Source organism: Monodelphis domestica, chromosome 2, assembly GCF_027887165.1.
Source record: "Monodelphis domestica isolate mMonDom1 chromosome 2, mMonDom1.pri, whole genome shotgun sequence".
NCBI classification, from domain to species: Eukaryota; Metazoa; Chordata; class Mammalia; order Didelphimorphia; family Didelphidae; genus Monodelphis; species Monodelphis domestica.
In genome coordinates, this window is record NC_077228.1 from 59,876,781 (window position 1) to 59,894,719 (window position 17,939).

A 17,939-nucleotide genomic window follows, 5' to 3' on the forward strand; every position below is an offset into this window, starting at 1 on the left:
CCGCCGGGGACCTGGGATACCGGGCGAGGTGCTCTAGCCTGGAACGCACAGGACTGGGAAGCCTTTCTCTAGGCGAATAAGCTGATAAGATTTTCTTCTGGATTGGAGAAAATGTATCGCGATGACCTCTGGCTAGGATGTAAACTAGGCTGGGGCGGGTGGTGGGAGAGGAAGGCTTTTGACTCATCAGATAAAGCCAGCCTAGCTGGAAGGTTCAAAAACGACCTAGAAGAGGAGGAGGAGGAGAAAAAGGAGGAGGAGAAGGAGGAGGAGGAGGAGCAGCAGCAGCAACAGCAGCAATAGCAGCAGCAGCAGGAGCAACAGCAACAGCAGCAGCAGCAGCAGCAGCAGCAGCAGAAGCAGAAGCAGAAGCAGAAGAGAGAGCAGCACCAACAGCAGCAGGAATTGCAGGAGCAGCAGCAGCACCAGCAGGGGCAGAACAATAACACCAATTAACACCAAGTGGCGTCTGAGAGAGAATAGGAAGAGTCAGACTGAAAGAGAGAGGGAGAGGGACAGGGTAAGAGAGAGGGAGAGGCAGTAGGGCACAAGCAGGCAAGCAAGCAACCCAGCAGCAGTCAGGCGGGCAGGAAGGAAGGGACTGGCTTGAGCCATGGCCGGAGACAGCGATCAGACCCTTCAGAACCACCAGCAGCCCAACGGAGCAGAGCCTTTCCTGATCGGCGTCAGCGGCGGCACAGCCAGCGGCAAAGTAAGGGGATTTTCTTGTTTTGGGTTTTCCCCCTCCTGTTTCCGACCCCTTCTTAAAGACCCCTTTGGGCTCGCTTCCCCTCCCCCCGGCTGCGCGTGTTGCTGGGGGAAGGGAGCTGTGCTGTGTCAGTTGCAGCAGGGACCGCGTGGCTCTACCGAACGCCGTGTATCTGTTTCCCGGCCACGTTCCAAAAGAGATACTTTGGCTTCCATTCGCATCGGAAGCTCCCCTTTGCGCCCCCGCTATCGGGAAAAGGTTCGGAGAAAGACCCTTGGAAGTGATGTAGGGGCCACTTTAACACATGCCCTTTTACCTAACGGCGGTAACTCTGGCGAGGGTCGTTATTATGAGGACCGTCAGTGTTGAAGTAGACAACCCCCCCTCCTTTAGGTTTTTCTATGGGTCGGAGAGGGAGCTCTAGGAGAGATCTTGTTTGCGCCCCCCACATGTTCCTTTTCTCTGGGCCTTGCATTAACCCACGCGCCAGAGCCCCCGGTGCCATGGGCGGAGTAAGGCAGGAAGCTCGCCTAGGAAAGCTAGTTAGCTGCCTTAGTGGCGGGAATGGGGGCAGTGGAATGGGAAGGCTTGGCTTTTTATCTGGGTATGATTGCAGATTTTGAGGTAAAATATCAGCGGAGCCAGATGTGCGCGCTTGTGCTCGCAATGGCAGTTGAGAAATTGTGTGCTGCCTTTTTTCTCCTAATTTTAGGAGGAAACGTGGTGGGCTCTGGGGGGGAGGGTAAAGTTGGACACGCCACTGTTTGGTCTGTTTTGTCCAGGAGATGCTCTTCCAGCTCACTGTTCTATTAGGAGGAGGTCTTCGGTTTCATAGGTCTCCAAAATCCCCGCGAAAGGCCAGCAGCTGGCTTTGTTTTATCCAAAAGGTCTAAAAGACTTATGGGAAACGGCAGTTCCCCCGACGTGGCCACCAGGTTGCGTGTCCTGCAGGTTTGGGGGAGTGGTTCATTTACAGATCGATGGCTCACCATTTGTCCCCCTAACTGTCTTTTAAGATGTAGCTACTAGTTTCCCCCACAATTTTTAACTACCTCCCAACTTCTTGGCAACAATAAAACCTCAACAGAGAGCTTGTTCCAAGGGAGTGCGGGGTTCTAGTTTAGGTGGGGGCCGGACGGCGGACTTTGTTTGGCGCCATGTGCTGTAAGCAATGTGGGTGTCACTCCGTGATATGCTTCACCAGTAACCCCTCCTCCCACCATTTTGGTCTTCATTTTTCCTTCCAAGCATGATGGTAGATTTCTTTGGAATTGGGGCACCTCGGTAAGGGAGCATTGGTCAAGAAATTGCTGGTGGGTTCTGCTGGTGTCTGAGCTTGCCCAAGGCAACATTTTATTGCAGCCACTATTTAAACCAACCCTCGGGCTCAGCCCCACAGGGGTGAAAGGAACATTTGTACTCTATTTTCACTAGGGACTTTATAAATACACAGTCAAAGTTAGGAAGGTTTCTTAGAGAGATTTTTCAGTCCAACCCTCTCATTTTACAGATGAGGAAACTGAGATTTAGAGAAGGGGCAATGACCCTCCTTTATTTGGCTTGGTTTAATGGGAGATAGCATAGTGCCAAGGTAAAGATCTGAACTGAATCAACTCATTTGGAATCCTGGCCCAAATAGTTATTTTATCTCTTAGTCTCTATAAATTCTATAAATTGAGTATAAGTGCCCCCTCAGAAAGCTATTGTAAAGTAAAACACTTAAAATTTTCTTTAAGGTATTTTAGAAAGGAGAATTTATTGTCATTATTAGAATATGGTTTTTAGTTTGTATTTGAATCTTTATGGAATTGTAATGGGGGAGATTATCCTAAATAACATACCAAGAGAAGGCATGCAAAATCAGAGAATACACTTTTTAAAAGTGTTAAAAAAAAGCATTTAAAAAGTGATTGAAATTAGCTCAAGAGCAGATGGAGATTTCATAAAATTTATTTTATTGATTCATCAAAATTTCTTCATTATGTTGTATTTTAAATATCTAGTTTATTTTTATAATGTATTTTTCTGCTGGAGAATTCCATGATGTTTATGAAGTATATATCTTCTGAATCATCTAGTTGGATCTGATGGTTGTTATTTGAGTATTTCTAAAGGTGAACTTGGAAGGAGGAAAGAAAAGTCTGGAAGATAGGCTTAAGAAAGGCACTCCAATTGGCATCTTGTTCTAAGTTGTAGAATTTGGAAGAATAAAGAAGAATGAAAGCATCAGTTAGGGTCTGGAGGATGCCTTGGCTACAGGGTTGTTTTTTTTTTTGTTGTGTTGTTTTTGAGAAACCTTTGTAAAACTCTTTGTAAAAACTCTGCAAAACTATTGTACACAGGTTTGCAGGAGAGTGGAAAGTATACATGATTTAGTACCTGCCTTCTTGTAACTAGTGAAATAGGCAATAGAAAAAGATACAAACTTGGGTAAATAAACTCTTATATACTTATTTTGGGCCGTGGAAAAGTGAGATGTTACCACATAAGAGGGAGAAGAGATTTGTAAAACCAAGTGCTATATGAGGTTTGAAATGAAAGTTGGAGAAGGAATACTAGAATATGGAAGGAATGGGAGCATTGGCGGAAGGCTTCTTGGAGGAGCTGCCAGGGCAGGAATTCTGGCTGAGAATGGGGCAGGAACCAGGCAGAAAGGAAACTTCTCCTATAAACAAGGGAGTTCTAAGGAAAGTTGTAGAAGACAAGGTCTGATATGCAACAGTGTAGCACTATTTTATTGGTCCCTATCCTTATCTAGTCCACTTTAAAAAGGAGGAAAATAGTATCCTTCCCAACTATGAATTGGTCTTTTTCAGACTTTTTTTGTGGCCATACCCTTGGTGTTTTGACTGTCACTGATGCAAGTATTTTATCTTGCACTAAACTGTTTTGGATTGCAAAGGCAAAGCCAGTGATGTGATGCCCTTCTCCTTCCTCCATTCTCCCTTATTTTATAAATTAATGAATCAGAACCCCAAAGTATCTGTCAACAGACAACAGATCTTCAAAAAATCCATAGGAAAGTCATAGGTTACTACTAGAGGTGACAAATTCAGCACTATGCCTAATACTGCAGATAGGTACTTATTAAAAATGACAACAACAAAAATAAACCCTTACTTTCTGTGCAAGTAACAACTCTAAGGCAGAAAGGTAAGAGTTAGGTGATTGGGCTTAAGTGACTAGCTCAGGATCATACAGCTAAGAGGTATCTGTGATCAACTTGAACCCAAGACCTTTTGACTTCAGGACTGATACTCTATTCATTGTGCCACTTAGTTGCCCCATAAATAATTTTTAAAAAGTCTAGGAACACAGTTTACAAAGTATTTTCCTGAACAACCTACTGAAGTTGTTAATACTAGTCACTATTTTACATTTGTAGGTCTCTTTAAAAGAATTGACATTTGCAATAACATTGTGAGGAAGGAAGGGACAGAAATTGTGCTTATTTTGCAGATGGGAAAATTGAGCCAGAGAAATGGAGTTACTATTGTTTAGTTGTTTTAGTCATGTTCCATTTGAGATTTTCTTGGCAAAGATACTGAAGTGATTTGCCACTGTCTTCTTCAGCTCATTTTGCAGATAAAGGCAAATAAGTTTAAGTGATTTGCCCAAGGTCTCACAACGAGTGTCTGAAGCCTGATTTGAACTCAGGAAGATGAATCTTCCTGACTCCCCTCCTAGCAGTTTATCCATTGCACCACCTAACTGCCCTAACCGCCACATTTCCAGCAGAAGAGACAAAATTAAAAGCCAGGTTTCTTGGATTCTATTGCTGTTTCTGTCTTTAAAACTAGATCACATCATATTCTTCTGCTCTCAGGACTTGTGGATATTGAAGAGAACCAGAGGAAATCATAAAACCATGCTGAGTCTACAACAGATTCATATTATTTAATTTCACCTTGGGCTTCAGTACAGCCAATTAGTTCTACTTTTCCATTGTTGATTTTCTATCCTGCTCACCACAATTGCTGTTCTAAACCTCTGCTCAAGCCACCTCACACTTCACTAAGATAATAGATCCCATTCACTATGAACTCCCTCTTCTCCCCTTCTCATCCCACATCTCCCACTGTTTCCTTCTGAATTCCAGCCTTGGAAGAATTGACCTATCTTCTTGCTAAACCAGCCTGTTTACATGTAGCCTTGATCCCTGCACTCCTGACCCTGCTTTCTCCCCATGTTGTTCCTTGATGTTTATACAAACATGCCCAAGCCTCCCCATCATTAAAATCCTCTCCAGACCATGCCATTCCTACTAGGTACAGCCCTCCAGTTTTCCTCCCCTTCTCAACTAAACTTGAAAAGGCTCTCTACCTTTGGTTTATCGACTTCCTTGCCTTTTCTAAACTCTTTTGAAGTCTGCCTTTGGTCCTGTCAGTGAAATAAAACTTCACTTTAAAGTTTTCACTTTAAAGTCACCAATGAGTTCTTAATTGCCAAATCTTGACCTTTTCTCATTTCTTCTCCTGCTTGACTTGTATTTGTCCTGATGATCTGATAACCTTTCTGATTCTCTTTGTCTCTCTCTCTCACCCCTTAAAAATCTCCTTTGATGGCTCTTTTTGTCATTTCTCCAGGCTTTGGTAAGCTCTCCTCTATACTCTATCTTATTTGGTAAATTCATCAGTTTCCATGAGTTAAATGATTCCCATATCTATATGTCCAACCCTCCCTCCGGAACTCCAGTCTTATCTCATCTACTGCCTATTAGACATACATAACTAGATTGCAGTAGGCATCTTAGCTTGTCAAGGTAGTCAATGAATGAATAAAAGGTCTGATGTGCCAGGAACCTTGATAAGTATGTTAGGGATAACCCTCCAAAAAGAAATCTAATCAGAGAGACTAAGGATCTATGTACTAGATAAATAGGAAATAATAGAGGGAAGGCACTAGAATTAGACGGGTTTATTGTAGAAAATGGGATTAAAGGAAGCTGGTAGCCAAAGGGAGTTTGGGGGGGGGGAGGCAAAGAGCATTGCAGTTGTGGGATTGAGAGATGAAGTATCTTGTTTCAGAAAGAGCAAGAAAGCCAGTATCCCTGGATTCAAGGGTGTGTGAGTGAATGAGTGTGTGTGTGTGTTGAAATAAGCCTGGAAAGAATCATAAAGGGCTTTGAGTGGCAGAGTTTTATGTTTAATCTTGGAAGCAATAGGAAGCCTCTGTAGTTGAGTGGGGGAATGATATGGCTGGACCTTCAATATAGGAAATTCATTCCCTTTGGCAGTTGAATGGAGGGTGGATTAGAGTGGGGAGAGCCTCAAGGTAGGCAGACCCTGCACAAAACAGACTTCATTTTCTTTCCCTGAAACCCCATCCATTCTTTTCTGAATTTCCTTTTTATTCTCTAAGGCACCACACAGGCTCCTAGTCCCTCTTGTGGCACTCTTTTTTTTCATCATCCATATCCAATCAATTGCTAAATCTTGTCATTTATTTTCTCTCCTATGACCCCTGAATTCCACTCTTAGCCATCACCAGAGTTTTCATTTTCAGACTCTGAGCTGCTTGATTACAGCAATATCTTAATTGGGCTTCCTGCTTCAAATCTCCCTATTCTGATTCATCCCTCCATATGGTTGCCAACATATTCTTAACTGCAGGTCTGACCCAGCAGTTAGTATTTGGTGCCTTATCTTTTGTATTTACTTTGTATATCTACATTTGTTCATTCATTTCACTCATGTCCTTCTCAGTAAGTACTACAGCAGTGGTTTGCCATTCCCTTCTCCAATTCATTTTACAGTTGAGGAAACTGAGGCAAACAGGGTTAATGGACTTGCCCAGGTTCACACAGTTAGTGTATGAGGCTGGATTTGAACTGAGATAGATGAATTTTCATGACTCCAGATCTTGTATCTTAATCTACTATACCACCTAGCTGTCCCCATCTTGTACATAGCTATATGTGTATATACTTTAACATACATGTATACATGTGCATATATATCTGTCTTGTATCTGTTGTAAACTTTTTGAGGACAAGGATTATTTTTGCTTTTTCTTTTTTTTACACAGATAACTAGAGTTTTTGATATATTTAGAACCCTTCATAAATGTTTATTCTTTGAATTAAAATAGATGTGTATATATAAATATCCAAGACAGGTCTCTTCTAGTAAGGTGGGGGAAGAATCTGGGGATACTGCCTGAAAGATGTCTTATTTAATCTCTTAGAAACCTGTGTAGGTGGTAGTGGTGGGCAGAGAGGTAAATCATGGGTGGAGGTAGGTATTCTGGAAGAATAGTTCTTTGGGAGAGTACTAAGAAAGAAAATGCTCCTGAATCAATAAGGAATTATTAAGTACCTTCTAGGTGTTAGGCAAACCTCAACAGAGCCTTGCTCTCAAGGGAGCTAGAAAACAACCTGGATATATAGTTATTATTTACATGAATATATGGGCAGCTAAGTGGCAAACCACTCCACTCTTTCTGCCAAGAAAATCCCAAATGGGATCAGGAAGAGGACTGAAATGATTTAAACAACCACAATAAATGAATATATATGGACAAAGCACAGACACAGAATAGATGGGGGTTGGTGGAATATGCAATATATATGTCTCCTGGAGAAGGTGGTGCTTGAGTTGATTACAAAAGAAACCAGGGATGCCAAGAGATAGAGGTAAGGATTTCATTTCAGGAATGGAAGACAGATAATATTAAAAGCACAGAAATGGAGGATGGAATATCATGGATGCAAGAAGACCTGGATCATAGGCTGCTTAGAGAGAGAAATTGTGTGCAATAAGCCAGAAAGGTAGTATGTGTCCAGTTTGTGAAGAGTTTGCAATATCAGAGGAGTTCATATTTGATACTAAAAGTACTAGGGAGCTACTGGAATTTAAGGAGTGAAGAGAGGGTGAAAGGGGGTAAAGTGACAGAGTCAGTCAGTCTTTTAGAACTGTGGAATTGAGTTGGAGAGGGAGACCCTTGAGGTAGGAGACTATTACAATCCAAGTGAAAGTTTTGAGCTAGAGGGATTGCCTAGTAAGTGAGAATAGTTGTTTCCTGTCTGATTCTTTGATCCCAGCTAGAGTTTTCTTGGCAAAGATACTGAATTGTTTTGCCATTTCTATCTCCAGCTTATTTTCCAGCCAAGGAAACTGAGGCAAACAGGCTTAAATGATTTGCCCAGAGTCACACAGCTATTACATGTCTGAGGCTGTATTTGAAACTCAAGTAGAGTCTTCCTAACTCCAGGCTCAGGAATCTACCACCTCGCTGCTGTAAGAACAATAGCTATCCTTTATAGAATGCTCTAAGGTTTTGCCAGGGTCTTAAATCGCTTCTCCCATTTGATCTTCACAATATTTATGGGACTAGTAATGGAGAAATTATCACCAATTTAAAGATGAGAAAAACTGAGACTTAGAGGTTAGATTTGTTTATGGTCACAACAAATAGTCAATTGGTGGGATTAGGACCCATGTTTCTTTTGACACCAAACTCAGGGGTGCACTGATATTGCCACTGCATCTTTAATATAGATTGAGACCAAACTGTTTGCAATCCTTGGATGTCAGGCTAAATTGTGATCTGGTAGGATATGATAAGATTTTCAGCATGGAAGCCACACAATCAAAATGGTATTTTAGGGTCTGCTATGGGAGAGGGAAAGGTGGGGGGGGGGGGGGGAGGGGAGGAAAAGAAAATGATCTTTGTTTCCAGTGAATAATGTATGGAAACGACCAAATAAAATAATGTTTAAAAAAAAACAAACAAAAAAATGGTATTTTAGGAACATTAGGCTGTGTGCTGGAGTGGAGAAAGGCAAGTTGGGAGTCTGGGCCTGAATTAGGAACAAAACTAGAATACCTCTGTAAAGGCAAACAGTAGTCAGTATAGTATTTGATCCTAAACTCTACAGAGGAGAAGAGAACAATCTCTTAGGGAAACAGTGAAAAAGAATAGGAGTGGAACACAGATCCCTTCTAGAAATAGCACTAAGACTATAAGCAAATGACTAGAGAGCAGCCAATTATGTTGTGCTAGGCAAGGTGCTAAGTGCTGGATATACTAAGTTGGACATAATGGAATATTACTCTACTATAGGAGATGATTTTATAGAATCCTGGATGGTATAAACTGAAGCTGAATGAAATGATCAGCATCAGAAAAAGTTTTTTGTTTTTAATTAAACATGTAGAAATAATTTTTTAACAATAGCTTTTTTTTTTTACATTTTGTGATTCAAATTCTCTTCCTTCCCAAGACAGTAAATAATCTTATATAGCTTATGCCAAGTCTGTCATGCAATATACATTTCCATATTCCTTATGCCTTGAAAGAATATACATTGCACATACAGGAAAAAAAAATTTATGAAGGAATAAAGTGAAATCGTATGCTTAGATCTGTAGTCATACTCCTGACAGTTCCTTCTATGGATGTGGATAGCATTTTTCATCCTACATCTTGGGGTGGTCTTGGATCCTTGCATGGCTGATAATAGTTTAGTTCTGTGTGGGCTAAAAAAAATGCCCATTCAGATTACAATGACAAAAAGTGAGAGTAGAAGAAGCAGCCTTTGTTCTTTTTCCTGGAGAGTCCTTCACAGTTGATCATCCCACAATATTTTTGTTACTGTAGACATGTTCCTCTGGTTCTGCTCAATTCACTTCACCTTTTATGCCAGTTTTTGTAGGTTTTTCCTAAATCATCCCAGATTTAGAACAATCTAAACCAATACAAAAACAATAGGAAGAGAAACAAATTTGCCACTAATGAATACAATTGGACAACTAAGTTTCCAACAGACAGGATGAATTCAGGATGAAAAACTCAGGATGAGTTATGTTTTTGGACATGACCAACTGTGTGAATTAATTGTGTGTGTGTGTGTGTGTGAGATAAACCCCTCTACCACTTTGTTTTTAGTTGGAGGAAAGAGAGGTGGGGAGGTGGGGGATGGAATTTGTAACATGATGCCTTAAAGAGGGCCATTGTAGTACTTTAAATTCACACGAGGGAATAAAAAAAAAGTTCAAATTAGGGGCATGGACCAGCAAAACTGTGTTTAAATGAAAGCACAGGATTTATATACCTAAAGCAAATAGTATGAAAAAAATTCTTATAGAATCCAATTTTTTGTTAGTCTGTTTTTCTTTATGCAAATGCTCTTTATGTTTAAATTCAGTATTAAAAGTTAAAACAAAAAAAGTGACTGATAATAGCATTTATATAACTAATGGCTTTAAAGAGCTTAATATAGACTTTCATTTGAGCCTCTTCTTAGCCTGTGAGGTATTAATCTACATTTAATGAGTGAGAAAAGAAGACTCAGATTAAATGACTTGTCCCGGGTTACACAACTAGGAGGGGCTGGGCAATGATGGGCACCTGGGCCTCTCTGACTCCCAGGCTAGCCAGCCCTCTTTCTGCTAGACCCTGCTAATCTTGGTAGAATAATCTCAGAATTAGAAGGGGTAAGGAGACAATGAGTCAACCCTGCCCTTTAGCAAAAATCCCTACTGGAGATCTTTCAGCCTCTGCGGACCTCCTCTGACCGACCGGAGCTCAATACCTCCAAAAAGCAGTAGGAAGTTTTTCCTTTTCATTCTGCCAAGTCCTAACTTACACCTGTTGTTTCTTGTTCTATTGACTGATAGACTGATGACTTTTTTAGGGCCAAGCAAAACAGTTCTAATTTCTCTTGCACATGGTGAGCTTTGACATACTTGGAGACAGCTTATGTTTTTTTCCTTGCATTTTCTCTTCTTTAGGCTAAACATTCAGTCTTTTCAACCAATCTTATGGAGTGTGGCAAGGATTTTAGGGTCTATTGCTATTTAGTCCCTCTTGATGTGCTTTATTTTGTCAATATTCTTAGATTTCAGGTCTCAGAGTACTGAACACGATATAACATATTTGCTTTGACCAGAGGCAGATTAAAACCAAAGTAGAGCTTTCTTTGCCTTTATTCTGGACTCCATGTTTCTGTTCATGAAATCTGATACCACATTCACTTATTTTGGTGGCTGTATTATGCCTTAGACTTGTTGGATTTATTAATAAAAAGCAACCCAAGTCTTTCTCAGGCGAACTGCTTGCTGTGTATCCAAATCTGGATATTGTGACACGCACAGGACAAAAGGAATCATGGTGCACTGATGTTGTGTGCATTTTGTCACTGTCTCTAGTTGACCATGAATTAATAGTCACTTCCTGGAGCTCGTTAGTGCCAGAGCCCCTTGGATCTCACTTCCCTGTTCCTGGCACCTCACTTTGCCTCTAGCCGTCATGAGCTGCATACTCTGTTCACCTACCCTAATGCTGTATCCTATGACTGGCCTTGGAAACTATACCTTGGCCTTCCTCCAGGGAGCCCTTAAGAGAAGTGGACTGCTTAGAGAGTGTGAGATGGTTGTAAGGCAGGAATTCTTAACCTGGGCTCCATAGATCTCTTCATGAGATGACCCCTTCTCCTAGATCCCCTCTAGATTCCGAGGGTTTGGGAACTTGGATGGGAAGTATATTATATTATGCCTTCAACTAGAATTTAGCAGTTCCTTCAATAAGTATTCTGAGAAATCGACAAGTTTCACCTGATTACCAAAGGGGGTTCATCTCTCTCTCTCTCTCTCTCTCTCTCTCTCTCTCTCTCTCTCTCTCTCTCTCTCTCTCCCCTCAACCCCTTATTGTAAGAAATAGAATATTGACTGGCTCTAGGAATGGCAAAAAAGGCCAAAGGGACTTGCTGGAAGAGTGGGCTCTCTGGCATTTTAGGCAAACAAGATTAAAAGGTGACTTTCTACAGTTTATTGGTTTTCCGGTGCTGCCTGATTCAGACTGAACAGAGGATTATAGATCCAGAGTGGATAAGGACCAACTCCTTTATTTTACCATTCAAGAAACTGTTCAGGGTTGCAGAGGTCTTAAAATCCAATACTCTTTTCTTGGTATTCTATTGCTTCCCTATTTTGATTTAGTATAAAATAGAACTGTTTCTATATCATCTTCCTGTTTTATCCTACATGGCTGAGACCTCTTTGTTAATTTTTGAGATTGCTTTAAATCTTGTGGGTGTGTGTGAATGTATATACAGTTATATTCTTTTTTAATTTTAGTTGTACTTCAGAAATAATATTGGTTTTTCAGGGACTTACAGAATTTCATTTTAATTTCCTGCCTTTGCCATCTTAGGTTGAATGAGGAAGGCTGAGTAGGTGTTGCTAGGTTAAGTCCTCTTACTGCCCTCCCTGGGGTGGTCAGACTGCAGACAAACCAGGTGTAGAATCTTTTAGACTTGACTCCCTAGATCTGTCTATTGCTTTAGCTTGGCAGAAGACTTGCAAATCCGGAATTTTAAGTTTTCAACTTTAGACCCGACTCCACATAAATTTTCTAATGTGGGCATGGCATTGTGCCTGAGGGTGTTTTTGCCAGGCTCCTGGTCACCTTCCTATTGCTTACCCTCATTAACTTACCTGAGAGAATCATATTGTTTTCATCCTTCCTTTACAGGTTCTTCAAGGATGGTACCCTAGTTATTATTACCCTTAGAAAAACTGTTTCCCTTTCAGTGTCATGGACTTTGGATATTGTAGGAGAGTTGGGGGGGTCCAAGAGAAGGGTTCCAAAGGTTTATTCTCTCGCTTTGTACTTTTTTGACTTTTAATTACTTCTATTAGCTGTGGGATCTAGGGGTGAGTTCCTTGACCTCAGTTCCCTATCCTTTGACAGGGTTAATCTTAGATGAGCTCAGGATCTTTCCAGCACTGGACACTTGCTACATTCTTTTTAACTTGCTCATGGGTAATGTGGAAGTATGTTAAAAATATCTGTTTTGTCAGTCCTGAAAGCTAGCAGACTCATACAGCTTCAGCTGTCACCTCTAAGACATCTCATTTCCCATCAGGCTTTACTCATTTTGGACTCCTTTGGGGTCTCTATTAGGGTGCCCGAGGGGGCACCCTCCCCCCCACTGGGCCATGTCTTTCTTTCTCCTTCTCTCCTCTACACTTTTCAGCTTTCTGTGTGCTGTCTTTACCCTTTGTGTGGAAGCTTCTTGAGGGAAGAGAGTCTCTGGATGGTTCCCAAATAGCTCCTCTCTTGACCCTTGAAGTTCATAGCTGCAGACTCATGTCCCAAAACACCTTACATATCCCTTTGGTTAGGTCTTATCTGTGCCTGCAAGTTAACACTATCCTCAATTAGCAAGCATTTATTAAGCACTCACTATATACCAAGCATTGTGCCAGGCACAGAAGATACAAAGACAAAAATGGACTAACCCTTGTACCCAAGGAACTTGCATTTTACCAAGCTATTGCTTCCTTGAGACTGGTTTACCCTTCCGGTTTCCTGGTTGTTGTCCGTGGTGTTAGGCTCCTATTGTTTCCCCCTTTTCCTTTCCTTTCCTTCTACCCCAGTCTTCCTCTCCCAGTTTAAGTCTTAGCAACATTCATTCCTTTTTCTGTATTCTCAGTGCCACCAACTTGATTTGGGAATTAGTTCATTACTGGACAATTACAAATGGCTCCACTCATGGAAATTTCCACCAACCCTTCCTCCCAATCCATCATTCCTTTCCTTTTCTAATGTGTCCATACTCATATGTACTGGGCACTTCCTGACTTAAATCTTATCATAGTTTTCTTTTGCCTACTGGTGGACAGGGCATAGACTGGGAGAAGGGAGCATGCTCTGGAGGTCAGAAGACCTGGGTTCACATTCCACCTCTGACAATAAGTTGCTTAAACTCTGCATCATTGTTTTCAAAGCTTTTTTTTTTTTAAACCCATACCTTCTGTCTTGGAGTCAGAAGAATGGTAAGGGCTAGGCAATGGGGGTCAAGTGACTTGCCCAGGGTCACACAGCTGGGAAGTGTCTGAGGCCAAATTTGAACCTAGGACCTCCCATCTCTAAACCTGGCTCTCAATTCACTGAGCCACCTAGCTGCCCCCTTTTTCAAAGCTTTTAAAAGCCAAACAGGATTTTTAGATTTCATTCTGGATATAATATAGACATAATATAATATATAAGATATAATATAATAAAATCTTTTTGGAGGCAGCCAACCCACTACTTTTAGGTGAATTTATTAATGGTTTTTTAATTTTTAAAAAATTATTTTAAGTTTTACTTAAAAATTTTTTTCCCCATTCATGTTGTCTTCTCTCCCTTCTTGCCTTTCCCCTCCTGGAGTTAACAAGCAATTCTACTGGGTTCCACTCAAAACCTATTTCCATATAATTTTTTTTAAACCCTTACTTTACCCTTAGATCTAAAACAGAACAGGGGCAAGGCTAGGCAATTGGGCTTAAGTGACTTGCTCAGGGTCACACAGTGAGGAATGTTAAATTTGAACCTAGGTTTTCTGGACTCCACACCTGGTCCTACCTAGTCCTCCCTAGTTTTTCTTTATAAAGGAGGACCTGTGCCATAGTGATAGTCAAACATTTATCAAGGTAGCTACCAATTTACCAAGGTAGCTGTAGAATATTGCCTGGCAATATTGTAAAGGGCTGGGGTTACAGATGTGAAACAAACACAGCCCTTTTCCTCAAGAACTTAACTGCACAAAGGGGAAAGAGCACACAAAAGAAATCTGAAAAATGTGGGGGAGGGAAGAAAGGAGGGAGAAGCCCCAAATGGAGGAAGCCCAATGAAAATGAGATGTCCTGAGGGGGAAATAGAGGGCATAGGGTTTCCCCTTCTCCCTGCCCCCTCCAGTGTCTGTACTTCAAGGCTATTCCTAGACTAGAATGCTTCAAAGCATCATCATCCCGACTCCCTGGCTTATTTTGGCTGTTGCTCTTTGAATTTCCAAGCTTCCTTTTGCCTTGAGCTGCTGCTCTTACTGGCTCATGTCTCAGCTGAGTCAGTGCCATCTGTAGAATTCTCCAGCTAACGTTCATGTGTAGCTATTCTGCTGGGCTAATTTATAGACATTGCTCTCTCCTCCGTGTTCCTCTTTAGGCATACAAGCTGCTGGTTAAGACTTTTCATGTCCCCTCCTTGATGAGACTACTCTAAACCCTGCTTCTAGTAGTTAGGGCAAGTGAAATCTTTCCATCCATCCTCCCCTGGCAGCAAAATGAATATTTTTTCAGCTAGAACTTTCCACATATCAGATATGTGAAGTAGCAATTTTGCCCTACTGCAGAGGATAAAACATTGGATTTGAGGTAAAGTGGGTTCAGATTCTAGTTCTTATGCAGGGTGAAGACCAGAGAGAGGTCTTCATATGTAAAACAAAGGATTTGGCCTAATAACAAAGGTCTCTTTCAGTTCCAAATTTTTGGATTCTGTATCTTTCAGATTAAACATCCCCAGTCTCTTCAGGTGTGTTTTCCTATATTTCACATGATCTCAAGGCCTTTTGACATCCCATTTCTCTAACTGGATGTTCTGAAGTTAATCAGCATCCTTTCAGAATGTGATACCTAGTACGGAACAGAACACTGGTTAAGACTTCGTATCCCCCGACAGTACATCCATATCATTTTCTTAGAATGTAAGCTTTGTCAACATGGAAATATAGAAATCCCCAGCTTACTTAAAGACATAAACCCCAGGTTTTGACCTTGTCACAAGAGAGGTTTCCCCCTGAGGGAAGGTCCCACTTCACTAGACAATAGACATCCACTTTGGCGCAAGCGTAAGTCCCAAGTTCGATCCTGGGTAAGGAGGGTGTGATATACTGGGAAAGGCTTCTGGAGACAAAAGAGCTCCTTGACTTCGGATGGGATCTGCCTCCCACCTGAAGTGGATGTCTATTGTCTGGTGAAGTGGGACCTTCCCTCAGGGGGAACCTCTCTTGTGTGTGACAAGGTCAAAACCTGGGGTTTAAACTAAGTAAACTGGGGATTTCTATATTTCCATGTTGGCAGCTTGAAAGAAGGAATGATTTCATTTTTTGTCTTTGGGTTCTTCCACACAGTGCCTGGCATCTAGTGTTTCATGAGACTTTGTTGGCTAATTAATTGGCTCCTTATCTTTCTTGGCTGCTGTCTCATGTTGTCAATTCAGTGGGCTTTTTAGTTGTATTGATGCCTAGTTTTCCTCTTCTATCTTGTACTCAGATTTTTTTTTTTGAACCAAGGTAAAAAAATTTACATTTATCCCTCTTGAATTTTATCTTATGAGACTTGGCCCAATGTTCTAGCCTCTTGGTATCTTTTTGGAACTTGAATCTGTTGTCTTCTCTCTCTGTGTTATCTGTAGGTTAGCTAAGCACTGCATTTATACTTTAATTAGGAATTCTGACAGAAATGTTTAAAAAAAAGTGTTAAATAGCATTTGGCCAAGCAGGAATCTTTGAGCACTCCATTAGAATCTTTCTTCCAAGTTGACATTGAGACATGAAAGATAATTAATTCTTAAGAGTCTAGCCAGTCAATTCAGAATCCATCTATTAAGCTTTATGAAAAGAACTTCTATAGCTAAATGTATATATTTGATTTTTTTTTTTGGTATGTGTTAGGATCCTTGTATATTCATGTTTCCTGTGCAGTGAAAATGCAAGATGATACCAAGAACTCTGGGATATAGTTACCACTTTGCTACTAATTAGCTTTGTGGATTTTTGCTGTTCCATGGGTCTCTGTTCCTCATTAGTGATCATTTTGAAGTTTCTGAGCTCCTCTGGTCTATGATTCTGATTGGAGTTACTGATGAACAAAGAAATTTTATATAGCAAATAAAAATGGGAGTTTGTTAGATACTGACATGTGACTGAGTTTCAAAGAAGTTGATGACTTTATGTCCACACCTTGCCATCTCTTCTGATATGTTCCCTCAAAACAACTTGCTAATTGTAGATCTATCAGGGTAACAAATATGCTCTATATCTTTGTAAAACATTGCTGCCCTAGAATGCCAATTTCACAGAAAAAAATAGGCTTTTTAGCTTAACCTATTATATACCAGGTACTGGGCTAAATTATTTTCAGATTATTCTTATTTGATCTTCAACAGCTCTGGGAGCTAGAGTCACACGGCTTGTATCTGAGGCAGCATTTGAACTCCACTCTTCCTCACTCCAGGCACCTTAACCATTGTGCCACATAGACGCTTGGATTCCAATAGCTGGGTAAAATATCTGACCAGAGCTGAAATTCCACAATTGTCTGGATTCCTTGCCTTTTTGATTCTGCTAATTGAGCAACTTTGCTTCTTTGAGGAAGCAGGAGCTATCCCATTTCACAAACATTTATTAAGCTTCTCCTATGTACATGGTTGAGATAAAAGGATCAAAGGATCAAAGGATCAAATCAAGTCCTTGCTTAGAGGATTTGTTTACAAATAAATATGCTACTGAAAGATATTCCGGGCTAAGTAGGAGAGTCAAAGCTCTCTAGGAAAGTTCTGAGGAGAGAGAGAATAATTTAATTAGTAAGGGGTAGGAAGAATCAGAAAGAGAGAACCCCTAACTTAAAATGGACGGAATTTACCAGAGTCTTTTTAACTTATGTATTAGATAGCAAATTCTTTTAGGACTAGGCTCCTGACTTGCTTTCCTTTTTTGCATCTTGTGGTGCCTACCAAATGCTTGGTTAAAGTCAAAGAAATGTGCAAACCTTAAAGCTTAAAACATCAGCAGTAGTTGGTTGTGATTATATGTTGAGTTAAATTGAATGTAGTTAGAAGCTGGAGGCAAGAAAGCTTTTTTACTAGTGTAAGAACACTAGTGCTGGAACAGAAAATTTTGTGTTGTCTTGAAGGTAAGCACTATATCTGTCTGTATGGCTGTCTACCTCTCTCTCTCTCTCTCTCTCTCTCTCTCTCTCTCTCTCTCTCTCTCTCTCTCTCTCGCATAGAAAGTGTGCAGTTAAATTTTCATCTGATTTCTGCCTGAGTGATTGTGGGCGAGCCACTTAATAAGCCACTTCCCTCTTCTGGTCTGAATCAGAGGACCTCTGGAGTTCCTTTTTTTAAACCCTTACCTTCCATCTTGGAATCAATTGCTTCTTTCTAACTCAGAAGAGTGGTAAGGGCTAGGCAATGGGGGGGGAGGGGTCAAGTGACTTGCTCAGGGTCACAAAAAACTTAACCGATGGTTATAAAGCATTTTAATGTTTGCACAGCATTTCACAGAATTAACTTCAGTTCACTTCAAGCATTTGCAGCACCTGTTCTATGTACCAGGCGGGGTATCCTGGGAAAGGGATGTAAAATAAGTTCCTGTCATTGAGCTCCTGTCATCAATCTAATGAGTGGATGGATGACAACATGCATACATGAGAAAATACAATATATACAAAGTAATTTCTGG

At 40.9% G+C, this 17,939-nt stretch overlaps 1 protein-coding gene across 1 annotated transcript in view; it reads left to right on the forward strand.

Moving 5' to 3' along the window:
• Positions 1-274: 274 nt before the first annotated feature.
• Positions 275-17,939, forward strand: part of UCK2 (uridine-cytidine kinase 2) — a 79,045-nt gene continuing 61,380 nt past the window's right edge. Inside the window, exon 1 of the mRNA XM_001363732.4 lies at positions 275-712. Within this exon, the coding sequence (XP_001363769.1) occupies positions 614-712 (99 nt within the window). The 5' untranslated portion in view covers positions 275-613. The remainder of the gene's footprint in view (positions 713-17,939) is intronic.